At 43.7% G+C, this 14,869-nt stretch overlaps 1 protein-coding gene across 1 annotated transcript in view; it reads left to right on the forward strand.

Annotated features, from left to right (window-relative positions):
* Positions 1 to 1,348: 1,348 nt before the first annotated feature.
* The window catches only part of LOC104489163 (phospholipid-transporting ATPase ID-like), a gene marked incomplete at its 3' end in the record, with an annotated part of 16,717 nt that continues 3,196 nt past the window's right edge, over positions 1,349 to 14,869 (forward strand). The window contains exons 1-7 of the mRNA XM_010131295.1: positions 1,349 to 1,666; positions 6,530 to 6,643; positions 8,922 to 9,020; positions 9,699 to 9,760; positions 11,335 to 11,407; positions 11,598 to 11,668; positions 12,846 to 12,928. Of these exons, the coding sequence (XP_010129597.1) occupies positions 1,349 to 1,666; positions 6,530 to 6,643; positions 8,922 to 9,020; positions 9,699 to 9,760; positions 11,335 to 11,407; positions 11,598 to 11,668; positions 12,846 to 12,928 (820 nt within the window). The remainder of the gene's footprint in view (positions 1,667 to 6,529; positions 6,644 to 8,921; positions 9,021 to 9,698; positions 9,761 to 11,334; positions 11,408 to 11,597; positions 11,669 to 12,845; positions 12,929 to 14,869) is intronic.

The raw sequence follows: 14,869 nt of genomic DNA on the forward strand, positions 1-14,869 counted from the left end.
TCTAAAGACCAGCTGAGGCACTGTCAGGAAGGAGCCAGATCAGGGCTGTCTTGTGAGGGGGGATGACTTGGGAGTCGATGGTGAACACAGTGCAGGCAATTCCCTCACTGACCAGAGTGCAGTCCTGCAGGATCTGTTTGGGGTGGACAGCGCAGGATGGCCAAGAAAGCTAAAGGCATCCTGGCTTGTATCAGCAATAGTGTGGCCGGCAGGAGGAGGGTAGTGATTGTCCCCCTGTACTCGGTGCTGGTGAGGCCACACCTTGAGTACCGGGTCCGGTTTTGGGCCCCTCACTACAAGAAGGACATTGAGGTGCTGGAGCGGGTTCGGAGAAGAGCAACAAAGCTGGTGAAGGGTTTGGAGAACTTGTCCTATGAGGAGCGGCTGAGGGAACTGGGATTGTTGAGTCTGGAGAAGAGGAGGCTCAGGGAGGACCTTATGTCTCTCTACAGCTACCTGAAAGGAAGTTGTGGGGAGGTGCGCATCGGTCTCTTCTCGCATGTTAAGAACAATAAGACTAGAGGAAATGGCCCCAAGTTGCACCAGAGGAGATTTAGGTTAGATACAAGGAAAAATTTCTTTACAGAGAGGGTTGTGAAGCATTGGAACAGGCTGGGCGGGGGGTTTTGGGCTTGGTAATCTTACAGGTCTCTTCCAACCAGATAATTCTATGATTCTGTGATTCTAGTAATGGGACCCATTTTGACCATCCCAGAGAAGGTCAGGTGATGAACCAGGTAAAGGATCTTTATAGGGAGCCCAGTAAGGAGTTGTGGGAGATAGGGCTGAATACAAGACTACACCATAGGTTCCATAGGTTGAAGGTCCACATAGGGAGCAGAGCTGGATAGGCCCACCTGGGAAGCTAGGTGTCAGCGCATGGCCAAGGTTTGCCAATCACAGGGACATGTTCTTTCCTGTCTCTAGCCAACCTCCCTCCTGCTCCAGGAGAGAAAAGGTTAAAAGGAGAGATAAGAAAGAAACAAAAATTTGTGAGACCTCTTAAGTTTGGGAAACTTAAACAACCTTAATAACACTAGAGAAAAATATTACATACAGAAAAACAAATGAGATATGGGATTGGAAGGTTGGTATAGCGAGGGGTATAATCTTGGAGTTAGGGCGAAAAAGAGGGAAAGGAAAAATAAACAGTACTGAGCAGTTTTTAAACTGGCAGCAGACACGTGGTCGGTGGTTTCGTGGGAGTGGAGCAAAAGCAGCGGCAGCTGGAACAAACACCGCAATGCCGCGTGTAAGCAGGAGCCACACCTCCCTGAGCCGTTTTGGTCGTGGGTATTAAAGAAGGGCAGCGAAGGAACAGCGGCTCCGGAGCACGCCGGTGGCAGGAATGGCGGCAGTGGCAGTAGGGGTCCGTCCCAAGCGGTGCAGAGCAGCAGCGGCAAATGCAGTCCTGTGCGGAGCAGGAAGTCACAGGCAGGCAGGTCTGGAGCTGATGGGGAGAAAAGGTAGAGATGGAGCCGGCACGCCGAGAAAGCTCACTGTAAGTCGGAGAGCAAGCAGTGGGGCAGGTCTGAAGCCAATCAGGACAAACAAAGCCTGGAAGTTCCCCCAGAAGTGCAAGGTCCCCAAAGACAGCCCCAGTGCGCAGCTTTTTAAAGAGATGGGGAGCCCACCGGAGTTTTCGCCACCAATGAGATGTGCACACGTAAGTGGGAGGAATACATCACAATTGGTCATTTTAAAACATACCATTCAAACAGGAAAAACTGTTTTTTTCTAAACTGGGGCACTAGAATTGATGTCAGTCTGGAGACTGGTACTCCTACAATGTCGCTCAGGCAAGGACTGAAGGCCCATGGCTGGGCCCTGCACAGAGGTAGTGGATGGAGACACCAGGTAAGGTCAAGTTCCTTAAGGCACATTAGGGCCCTGGCAAGCACAGAAAGGTTGAACTGTGCCAGACGTAAGGTGCAATGAAGTCCATAGACTTCTGTGGACTAAATCTTCCACTTTTCTTAGCTCAAACCTCACAGATACAAAACTCCTCCCATACAGGTTGGGAGTTTGATTGTGTGAGACCTTAACAAACAGGGTATGGTGGTTTGGAGTTTGCCTCCTCTGCACAGCTCAGAAGTTCTCTGCCCTTCACTTCACTTCCTCCTGCCAGGCAAAAGCTTCAGGTGCTGAGCAGAACAGGAGGAGAAGGCACTACAGGAGCATCGACTAAGAGACATATGTAGGAGATGACTAAGAGACAAGATCTTTAGATCCTATACTTGACCTGTCTATGAATCATGGCATGGGGTTGGCAAGCCATGACACCTCTGTCTGCTCTGTGTCCTCCTCTGCACCACCGTGATGAGGACACTCACCACAACGATGATTAACCGCTCTGTAACAGAATGACACAAGGCAGAAGGAACAGCAGAGGAAAACACAATTAGAGACCACAGTTTCCTAGAGATTTTCCTGGAATACCCAACATGTGATGGGATCGTGGAACTCATTTCATTACTGCTGCCACGAGGGGGTTGAGGGGTTACATTTGTAAGAAATTCCCAGAGCTATTAAAAAGAAAAAAGATGAAAAAAATAAACAACAACAACAAAAAGATAAAGAAGACTGTGGGTTGGATATAGATCTTTTTATTTCTGGTGTTTGACTAGTCTTTTACTTGAAGCAGTGAGGATGAGATCTTCCCAGGGGTCAGATGAACCCCATCAGCATTCTGTTGGATTTTCCCACTCCTCTGTTGAGTTGGGGCTGCTGCCCACTGTCACGAATAAGGCAATGAACTTTGTAGGCTTGAAACTAATGTGATCTGTCTGTTCTGTACTCCCTACAAAAACAAAGCCTCCGTGGCACCATGTGCCCTTTCACATGAGTTTATTAAATACGTCCTTGAGCACATTCAGAGCCCTTAGTCACACTTCTGCATATGGCATCTGCGTGATTTCAAACTGCACTGCTGCATTTAAACAAAGTGCCATTGGATTGTGCTCCTGCCACCTCCTTGCAAGGCTTTATCAAAGCACCCTGGGAAAAGCCGTTTCTACTTCTTAGCTGCTTCACCCCTCTGTACCTTGTGCTACACAGGTGCTAGTGAAATTGCCAGTGTCATGGCACAACACCTCCCCAAGGGATTGCCATGCTAAAATTTGCTTTGAGCCAGGTTGTCCAGCTGCTGGAAACTAATATGTCATTGAGCCAGGGGTATAAATTCAGATGATCTGTTCCCTGCCATGTCCTGCCTTTTCACCCTCTGGCCCCTGCAATCCAGCCACAAAAGCAACAGTGTCTCTTATTTCTAGTGACTTTTATGGCAAGGAGATTATATGTTTGCTCAGCAAACAAAGGTAAGAGCCATCTGCCGATCATTTGCCTGTGTTCGGACGTCACAGGCAGGCTTCTGAAAACACCCCCTAAGTAACAGCTCATCCGCCAGATCTGGACTTGTGTAACTGTGGTGCGATGAGCACTATTCTTAGGGACAGCATTTTGGTGGAGTCACACCTCTAGGAGGTGTGAATCTAGCCCCTGAAAAGAGCAGATGAGAATAAGCGTTCACCCACGGACAATGTTGCTCTCGTGTCAAGATTTGCATCTGGAGAGCTTGAGGCTGACTGGGGGTAACCATGCTCAGACCTATTCATTTAGGACATAGGAGTACAGAGGGGCTGCCTACAGTCAGCCAGAAGTCTAGGGCAGATCTGGGAATAAGTGTAAAGCTCCCTATTCCCATCTTTGTGCCTGGCCCATAGATCTGCGATTCTTAGATGTTTGGTTTTGATAAACCTATAGGAGAATGAGAAGTCCCTTTAAGACTTCCTAATTCTCAATTGCTGCTTCAAAGGTATTTCTTCTCCATTGCTTTTCGCATATGGAAGACTCTCTCACTTAAAGCAGAGCATGGGAGAGATAAGAGGATGTGTTAGAGTCATTGCTTATAAAGCGACGGCTGCATCTAGACTGTTCTTGTAGTGCTGCCTGTTCTTGTAGCACCCCTCCCAAACCAGCATCAGGTTCTGGTACAGCTCTAAAGGCGTGACAGGGCGTGATGGTGTTGAGCATCATGGAGTGGGATAAGATCAAGAGCAGAGGTCAGCTGAGATTTCCCCATGGTCAACCAAGAGTCCAAGCTGTCAAAGCACACAGCCCTGAAGTATTGCACGAAAACAAAAATCATATCTTAGACAGAGCTTCAAGTGTATCCTTGGTGTGGGAATTCAGATCTCTCAATTGAAAAGGCTGGAGTTTTCCCTCGTTTGTTTTTATCATTTAATATTGATATTCCTTTAGCCCCTGAGGGCCACGAACAACTTACTTGTTGAATTAGAAATCTTTATGGTGATTATGAGAAATTCTTTTTTTCTGGTACTTAGTTTTAATTATAGACTCTAGAATGATGAGAACGTCCACTATAATTCTCACTATCTTTACCCTGAGGACTATAGCATCCTGGTGTCCCAAAAGACAGTGTGTGCCAAACCATATCATGACCCTGAACTATTATGGAGAAAATACTGGATGTCCAGATCTTGCAGCTGAGCATTTGGAAGCTGTTATGTCTGGAGTTTTTACCATGCCTAATGGCAATAGGAAACAAAATGAATGGTTCTGGTTCATTCAGTGGTTTTCCTGACGTCATTAATGGACAGAAATAGAAGGCAGGAATTGAAATAAACCACTCCCATTCCTTTCTTTATCCCCTTTAAGATTTTTGAAGGCAAAGATCTATGAACTTTATGTGAGTGTTTACGGAGAAGTTTTTCCCATGTTGTATGCGACCCTCTAAAATCTCTTGATGCACAAAGGTCGGGTGCCCAGTACTTATTTTTTCCTGTAGCTACTGTCTTCTCTTTTTTTAAGTAAGTGACCATGATATTTTTCCTCAGAGTAGTGGGCAGGGAGCATCTTTAGCTCCAGTTTTTACTAAGATACCTGCCAGACACTGTGTCTAGTGGACACACACTTGTCAACCAATACAGTTCTCTGTATGCTGGGTTTGCAGAGGATGTTGCTATTCCACTGTTTAAGAAGTGACCACGGAACCTGTGTGCAGCACACATCCCATGGTGAAGAATTTTTAAATAAACCAGATTTAACTCTGTGTCATGACAATTACATCACAGGCAGCGTTAACCACACCTGGAGATGATGCCAGGAGACAGGCAATATTTTTTATGTGATAATCACTGATAAACATCTTTCATGGCTGGAGTGTGGCCAACGGGAGGATTTGGCTAGCTCTTCCATGAAGGGCGTTTCTATCTCTGCTCTTTCAGAGATTTATCCTTTGGCTCCTACAAGCAACAAAGCATGAAGTTAATGCTGAAGAATGTGGCTTTGTGTCTGGACATAGAGAAATCCAGTAACTGCCTTAAATGGAATAGTTTTCACCATATACACCTTCTAGTGGTATTCTTAAATAATTGATTCGATAGAGGAAATATGCTGATGTGTGTCAGTTTAGATGTAGAGATCCTGGATTAATGCACAGATTGGCAGCGGCCCGTGATTCAAACTTAGTAGCTCCTGTCTTTCCACCAGCTTAGCAGTATCTAAAGGCTATTACAATACTACAACCACCATTTTGTCTTCCATTGAACTGGCAAATCTCTTACTGTGTAATATCTTCCTCCTTGTGCTGTCACACCCTAGGTTCCCTGGGAGCAGGTTAATAGCCACTTTCTGCAGAGCTTCAAGGGGGAAATTTTAGACGTGCTGGCTACAGATGGCATATGTGCTTCCAGGCCTAAACCTGGAATCAAGATAGATTGATTGATTGCTCTGAACTTTGGGGAAGAAAACATCCAGTTCTGTAATCTTGAGCTTGGGTGTTTCTCTGGTTTGAAGAAGACAAACAGGGGAGCAGCCATTGGTTCTGCCTGGAGGGGCCATCTGCAATTAGAAAAGGAAACTGGAAATAGGGAACAAAACTGCAACTCACTTACTGAAGTGGTGAGTTCTTGTATTAGTGGCTGTTTGCACAACATGGCATTCAAGTGATCTTTGTGGAATAGAAACAAGCCACAGCTCCAAGTTACTGAGTTGAGAAGCTGCTGAATCAGCTGAAAATAATAATGTCGTGTTCTGCTCCTGGGAGGACCTATAGCTCCTGTGGGGTTGTCCAGCTGAACGGGGCTTCAAAGTCTCAGACAAGTTAGAGATAATTGACCCAGCATGTGTCTTCTAACACTTTCTTGTAGACGCTGCCACAAAAATTGTTGTGTTCTGGTTACAGATTTTCAATCTGTTTGGGCATTGTGTAAGTGGGAAGACTATTAATAAATGGAAGATGCGTCTCTGTGAGCGTCTAGACGTACCTGTACCACCTGCAGTGGCACTGGCATAAACTGAGTATCATGTTTTCACCAAATTCAAGAGGAATTCTGTCTGTTTATCCAGGCTTGGCATGATTATGTGGGGGAAAAGGAAATGTTTTTTGAGCTGCTGTTGGAAACAATGATATTGCTAAATATAAGCAAGTAAAAACACAGTTGAAATGGGTTGTGCTCTAATTTTGTTTCCTGTTTTACCAATGTTATTTTCCTTTTTTCCCCTACAGAACAATTCAATTAAAACATCGAAGTACAACTTCTTCACTTTCCTGCCTCTCAACCTGTTTGAACAGTTTCAGCGAATAGCCAATGCTTACTTTCTTTTCTTGCTGATTTTGCAGGTATGAATTCACGGCGCTGTTTCTAGCCGTCTGCATTGTCTGTTATCAAAGCTGGTCTATGTATAGACAGTTCTAATAAAGTGAAAACTTTATGAATTAATGTCTTAGTAAAACCTTAAAGTAGATAGAAAGTAGGGCAGAAAGAAAAGCAATTTCCTCCCTTACCTTGTGATATGAGGTTTTGAGCTAAATGAAGAAAAAGATATAATTAAAGTTTTCAACAAATCATGTACCTTTTTCATGCCATATGCTACTACCCCTTTGTGTCTATACCACGTGGTCCCAGCTGCCCTCAAATTTATGTTACATATTCTTCCTGCCCTACAAAAGGAAGTTTTCCCTTATTCTGAGGTTTAAAGGCAAATTCGATTGGCAGTCTCAAAAGAAACAACAAGAAAAACATATTTGTAAACTTTTTTGTTTCTCAGAGAACGAAGGAGTTAACAATAGGAAGGCTCAAGGTTAGAGCTAGTTTGCATAAAGCTGAGTATTGCTGCTCCCTGCTCAGCCGGGTGAGGGAAGTGTCTGATACGGAGTGTGTCAGACTGGCAACTTTACTGAACCCTGTGGCTCGTGATGGCATTGAGTTGCACTTTGCCTGTTGCTGCTGGTAATACTACTGTGTCAAAAAGCTGAATGCACTGGAGACATTGGTATCAGGATTTCATCCCCTTTGCACTTTGCTAGAATATGGGTAAAGGCAGTGTCCTCTGAGTCATACTGCAATACACATTATGAAAAAAAAAGGGAATAATTCTGACTATGTTTCAAGAATGAGATTTTAAATTTGACCATTTCAGTGCACACAGGTTGTCAAAATCACCTTTTCCAAATGCTTTTTCTTTTGTTTTTAATTTCAGCTCAAAAGAGCATAGGCAGAATTTTCTTAAAGTAACAAACTACATTTAGTCCTCTTTGCGCTGTCACAGGGAATGAATTTGGGAAATTTCAGCCCATGTAAATTTTTAAAGAAACTAGTTGAAGTGCCTTTTCAGCTAAGCTGGCAGCAATGTTCCTGTGTTACTGTACTGCGCTCTAGCTGCTCGACTATCGAATTTGGAGTATTTCAAACTCTTTGCCCTGAATTATCCCTCTCTGCCTTTTGCTGAACTATCTAGGAGCTAATATATATAAAAGCATACAGCCTTTTCTGCTACCTGCATCAAGGTAGGCTAAAGAGAGCAGCCATTAGTCTTTTCTATTCACACATTCCTCCATTTACTTTTTTCCCCCTCCTCTGCCTGCTCACTCTCTCGCTGTAGCATTGAGAGTATCTCTTCCTGCACCAGGAGCGGATGCGATAGGTAGGCTATGAGGACTCTGCCGCCCCACTTCTTTGGCACCATCCAGCAGATCGTGTATTATACTCAAGTTAGGTGAGAAGGTAGCAGTTACATGTGTCTGCAGCCTCCACAGCTGAGCAGGGCTGTTCCTGCCTCTAAACATCATTTCTCCTGGCTGGATTTGGTGGTGCTTTTAGGATCGGGGTTGTGATAGTGCAGCAGAAGCATCAATCTCAAAAAGCAGCTCTCGATGCTCAGGCAGCTGCTTTAGTGGCATAAATGCCAACATCACATTGCACATGGCGTTGACACTGCCGAAATCCAATCTGATGGACACAGCAGTGCTGGTATCACCTTGCTTCTATCATTAGTGCTGTTCTTCTTGAGGAATGCGACAGCTATGCTAGAAAGACATTCACCTCTGCATCACTGAAGATATGACAGAATCACCTTCAACTCTTGAGTACTCTCACTGTTAAAGATATGGGAAACAAAAATGGCTCTGTTAATCTTGGAAGAGCAAGGTCAGCCCTGGCAACAGCTGTGTGTTGTTTATTGACACGAAGTTTACTTCAGCAAAATGTGAAGAGTTACTAAAACAAAAACCAGAAGCATTTGCAGCCTCTGCACAGCAGGCCTTGCTCAGATAGCTCTGGGTCCCTCACAGCAGGCTTACTCAGGTCAGTGCCTCCAGAGGAATCCACTGGGGACTTTGCAATCCTAATGTTACTGTCAACAGGAAAGAGCAGCCACTGCACTTCCTGACAGCTCCATGTTTATATCCTAAATTACAGCTTGTTTTGTAAGAAAAGCATGGGTTCCTGGGCTGTCCCACCGTTGTGGGGTCACTTAATGACAGAGCTGCATTTCTGTTTTTATTCTGTATTCAAATAACATAGAAAAATATTATCTTCAGCTTCCACAGAGAACAGTGTTTTGTTCCCATTTGGTGAACTGGTAAGAAATTTCTCAACTCGGACTTTTTCTTCCTACAGCTGATTCCCCAGATTTCCTCACTAGCCTGGTTTACAACGGTGGTGCCACTGGTGCTGGTGCTGGCTGTATCAGGAGTCAAGGATGCCATCGATGATTTTGTAAGTTCTGTATTGTTGACCTGTACTTTGGAGTTTGCCTGTGTTTCTTCAGCACAATGACTAAAGAAAAACTCTTAAAATAAACACAGCCAGTGGCAGGCAGTTGGAGAACTGGTCTGTGGCCAAGATGGGGTCTGAGATTAGATCCCCAAATCTATGGTTCATTACCTAAAAAGGAGCTAGAATTCCCAAATTGCTGAGTGACCCAGCAGATCTCTTGACTTTCTGTTGACTTTTTGTTGAGTGCTCAGCACGTCTGAAAATGTGGTCACCAATGGATAAGTGTGGACACACACAAAGAGTTATATTCTTAGGCTTCCACTTTGGAGAACTCATCCTCTGCAATGTATCTGCAATGAGGCAGAAAAAACATTTGGCAGGAAGTAAGCATACAACATGGGTGTCATTCGGCCAAAGCTTTGCCCAAAGTCTGTGCCCACCAGAGCTAATGGTCAAACTCCTGTTGACTCTATGGGGTGAAGCTGGAATTGCTGTTGCTCTTTCAGTCCAGTTATGCCCTATGCTACTAACGTAAACGTGGCCTTGACTATGACTCAGTTGTGTCTCTGGACTCAATCAGCCAGCTGGGTAAAAACCTAAAATCTTAATGAACTGCCTATAGCTCTTGTGTGATTATTTTCATGGAAATGCCTTTTAACATACTGATCAAATTTTCAGAATCGACACAAAAGCGACAAACATGTCAACAACCGCCCAGTCCAGGTCCTGATCAATGGCATGTAAGTCCTTTTTCTTTCGCTGTAATTTTGACTGAGAAGAGCATTTTATTAGTAATACATTTTTTGTTCTGTGTGATTCCCAAGGATCACTAAACAATTTAAAATTTAATTGTCTTTCACACCATTAGGTCACCGTGCAGTTCTGGACTATGTGTCCAATTAATGAACCCAAGACATAGTACCACAGCCAGTGCAGGTGTTACAGCTGTGACCTTGCACTGACCAAAAACTAAACTCTTTCTGCTCCTGGATATATATGTGTGTTTAAATAAGTGATGGTTTGAGAGTATTGTATTATTTTACTCCTTACCCTAGAGGTGACAGGCAAGGTTATCATCCCATGTCCATTTATGTTCATAGCATTTATTTCTGCATTAGGCAAAACTAGGCATTATCAACAAGTTATTTTAAATTAAGCAGTAGGAATAGCTTCCTCCACCATGTCATAACACTTTGAGTGTGCGTAGCACTTGTGACTTAGATGTACTCAAAACATTTCAGCTGTGTGCTTTGGACATTGTACTGCTGGCACTGTTCTTTCCTGCAGAAAAAAATAGCAGAGGCTTTGGCTTTTATGGCAGACAGATGTGCTGTTTTCTTGCAGCTCCAGGGAGTCCAACTGTGCATAGTACTGTAGACAGCTGTGAAGTCTCCAGTGACTTTTTTTTCCATACTATTGATAGTAGTATGTTGTGTAAACTCCAACAGATGACCAAACAGTTAAAAATATCACTGGAAACTAAAGAATAGGAACATACTTTTTGAGCTTTCTGCTCAGTAAACCAGTCTCTTAGCTTACTGTGTATTAGTTACTGTGTCTAGGAAACATAGATTGAAATAGAAATTTTCTAATATTTTGCCTTTATTCAAAAACTGGAAACCATAGGTCCTACCCAACTCTGACCAACACTGAAAAAACAAGGCTGAAGTGAACACAAGTTTGAACATCCAGTCCTGTTTTGATACAGCTCTTGATATTTCTCACCTCTAGACTTTGCCTATACAGCTATCATGACTTGGTTACATTGGTGCTTGTAATTTACCTGTCTGTCTGCAGGTAGATCATGCTTAGTGCTGTGAAGGCCTCTGCAGACACAGCTTAGATAGGTATCTGCACACCAGAGTACCTGCACTGACCTTCTCCACATCCAGGCCCACAAAAGATCTGTTGCTCTGGCCCTTGATACCACTTAGAAATACTAACACAACTGGCAATTTTCCCCATGTTTGGGAAGCTTTTTATGATTTTTTCTGAGATGATGTAGTCTGTTAAAATAAAAGGAGTAGGTAGTCCAGAGAGAAGGACAGTGCACTGGGACTGTGCTGCTGTTGTGGGGTTGGTCTCAACCCTGCATGGGTCACCCCAACCACCGTTACCGCTTTTTTGTATTGCAGCCATCCCTTAGCTTAGTAATGATGTGGATCAGGCCACATCATGGCAGACTCTGCTCCATCTTATCAACAGACCAAGTCCTGATGGCACCGACTGTCTGGCTTCAGGAGCAGAGCTGAGTACCCAACTTTCCCAAGTGGTGTTTGCTCTATGTGCGTACTTACTGGGAGTTTTCTTGCAGGTTAAAGGATGAAAAATGGATGAATGTCCAAGTTGGGGATATAATAAAGCTAGAGAACAACAACTTCGTGACGGTGAGTACAGTTTCCCTCCAGCCTGCGCACTGTTAGTCTCTGTAATTACTTGTATCTCTCACAAGCAAATAAGTCAGGAGTGGTGACAACTGCTTCAGAGAACTGCAGTGTGTAGAAACCACAGGTAGCATTCAGATGGCATGCCCTTGAACCATGCAAACTCATGCCAAGTCTGTGTCTCCATGTCCAGGCTGATCTACTGTTACTGTCAAGCAGCGAGCCCCACAGCCTGACGTACATCGAGACAGCTGAACTGGACGGGTAAGTAAAGCCTGGCCCTTGAGTGCAATCACTGCTGCCAGTGCCAGGCCAAGTCTTCTCTGGTGACCCTGAGTGCTGCAACCTTACCTAAAATAGCTTTTGTAGTAAGAGTTTCCTAATACATAGAATAAACTTTGGGTAGGTATTTTGAAAAGAACATCTTCTGGTGGATACTTTTTCTTCTTTCAGTGCAAATGTCATGTGAGGGTGGGACTTTTATTTTTAGTGACAGTTCTTCAAACACTGACGGTTAGTTTGAAATGTGTTCTAGCAATATGCCAGGTCACTGGTAGAAGCTTTCTGTTTCTTGTGTCTCCCTTAGTCTTCTCTCTCAGCCGGATTACCTGGGAGAGATAATCACAATGAATAACTCCAGTTATCTCTCTTGGACCGCTAGAATGAAGTATTAATACATGCACACTGTAAAGGGTTAAAAAAGTTACTCAATCCTGGGCACAACTGACCACAAATCAGAGGGCTGCAACTAATTTGTAGTTATTGGAATAAACTGGATATGACCTCATCTTTATGACCACTAGGATTACCTTCTCTGCATTGCCTGAAGCTAGCAGCAGCTTGAAGCGCTAAGCAAGACCAGAGAGATCAAGAAATGGTGTCTCTCCTACAGTCAGCCCTCTGGACTTTCCCAGTCTGGTTTCTGCTGAAAGTGAGCTGGTAGCTCCTGCACATGCAAGTGCCAAGAGGCCCTGAACAAGCGCAGTGTTTCTTTGACATTGCATCCCAAACTCCCCAGCTAGCTGATCCCTGGACTTGAGTACTCTTCAGAACCAGGAGACCACGAGAGAAGATCCAGACCTCTCCTATTGCTCAGACACCTCGGGGTTCAGGATGAGTAGGATGAGTGGCAGGATAGATGGTGAGCTGCTCAGGTAGCTGAGATGCCTGGTCTAGCACTTTGTAGTGAAAATGACAAGACAGAGCTACCTCACTCTCTTTGGTAGGATGATACCACGTCCAGAATTCTGCTGGCTTGCCTGTCTTTGCAGCTGAAAGAGACAACTACACCCTTTAGCTGGGTAAAAAAAATGGCTGATGATGCCATGGTCTATCAGATGTCTAAGGAAGAAGACTCTCCTCAAGAACAGAAGTGACTTTCAGGGAGAGCTTTCAGTTCACATAGCAATTTCAGTTCATGTTTTTGTCTCATTTATTACAGTGAGACAAACTTGAAGGTGAAGCAGGCACTGACAGTCACTGCAGAGCTTGGAGAAGATCTTCAGAAACTGACAGAGTTCACTGGTGAGTGTACACAGAAAATTAATTTTCCAGAGAATTTGCCCGAACACCAGAGTTCAGAGAGTGTCTGGGAATCTTCCTTCCAGGCTGTCCCCTGCTCCCAGCCAGGAGTCCTCTGGATGCAGCAGGAAAACAGAACTGGCTCATCGCAGCCTGTACAACAGATATAAACAGCACACGTAAAGAGATCCCCCTTCGCTGGCACATCTTGGTGCTGTGTGTAGCTATAACCCCAGACTGCACCGGTGGGAATTCTTCTGGCTGCACACTTTTCTTTAGCACCTGTCTGCCCCTGTTGAGATTACCCACCTTGACCCTCAGTACAAGAGTTCGTGTAAATGCACAGTGGAAACTGTTTGCCCAAAACTGTTTTCTTAGTTCTGACCTCAAAATATGTCCACGCTGCACTTTTGCACTGATGCGGCAGTGCTTATGCATCAATTACATTTAGCTTCTGAGCAGCAACACTTTCCAGACACTGTGCAGACCTGACGACTAACTGTGCACACAGGACAGGTGACCTCTCCTCAGCCTGAAGCCTTGCCCTGCCAGCATTTCTCCCCTCTCTCAATGCCACAATATTAAGATATTTAAAGACAAACAGTGCAGATGCAGTTAATGGGCAATGTGTCCTTTCTTAGCACTGTTTTGTATATCAAATTAATAGAATAGAATAGAGTAGAATAGACTAGAGTAGAATAGACTAGAGTAGAATAGACTAGAGTAGAATAGACTAGAGTAGAATAGACTAGAGTAGAATAGACTAGAGTAGAACAGAACAGAATAGAATAGAATAGAATAGAATAGAATAGAATAGAATAGAATATTTCAGGTGGAAGGGACCTACAACAATCATCTATTCCAACTGACTGACAAATTCAGGCTGACCAAAAGTTAAAGGATGTTATTAAGGGTGTTGTCCAAATGCCTCTTAAAAGCTGCCGGACTCAGGGCATTGACCACCTCTCTAGGAAGCCTGTTCCAGTGTTTGACCACCCTCTTGGGAAAGAAATGTTTTCTAACGTCCAGTCTGAACCTGGTGCATTCGCATACATCCCCATTTGAACCATTCCCACACCCCCTGTCACTGGATCTCAAGGAATATACAGCAGCCCATACAAAGAGGTTTCCTAGGCCTGTCAAAACCAGAGTGCTCCATGGTCACACATCATCTGTCTGCAGAGGGAGGATGGAAGAACAGACCAAGTGGTGTTAGTCATGCTCCGCAGAGCCTCACTGGATTAGTTACAAGGGCAAGATTACAGGAAGAGTCAGTATGGAGAGGGTGGAGTGAGTGCTGCTGTCCTTGGAACATCTCAAGGACTGCAGGCTCTCAGGAAACGTTTTTAGATAAAGAGGAAAAAATAATAGTAATTTAAAAATCTCTTCAAAATAACTAGATGATTCCAGGAAAAATGGTGGTGACATGGCGGAGAGTTATCATAACTGTAACTGTCTCTGGTAGAGTCATCCAAAACCATGGATCTTTCTTCCGCTTTGTATACTGAGGCTTTATGAATTAATGTGTGTGGTCTCGGCTGAGAGTCATCTCAGTACATCAGGATTTCTCTGAAGTAATGGCTGAAGTTCTGAGTGTTTTAGGTCTTGAGAAACATGTGCAGTTAGATGCTTTATGTTAATAGTCAGATCGGTATGTCTTAATTATTATCCTGATTTGGTTGCAGTGTGTATTAATTCATAAGAAAAATCTTGATCTTAAATAATTTTTCAAGTACTTTCTGTATAATGTTGTATTCTTGAAACTGCATAATTAAAAAAATGTTTCAAATGTTTTGGAAAATTAAAACATTTTTTATCAAATATTTATTTGTCCTTTAGATCTCTGTTTTAGTTGTATTGTAAATGAAAGCATCCTCTTTGCAATACTTAAAATGAGTAAAACGTTTCCCAGGATGATTTATATTTGTCAGAGTACTGGAAAGA

This window comes from Buceros rhinoceros, unplaced genomic scaffold, assembly GCF_000710305.1.
Source record: "Buceros rhinoceros silvestris isolate BGI_N320 unplaced genomic scaffold, ASM71030v1 scaffold960, whole genome shotgun sequence".
NCBI lineage: Eukaryota > Metazoa > Chordata > Aves > Bucerotiformes > Bucerotidae > Buceros > Buceros rhinoceros.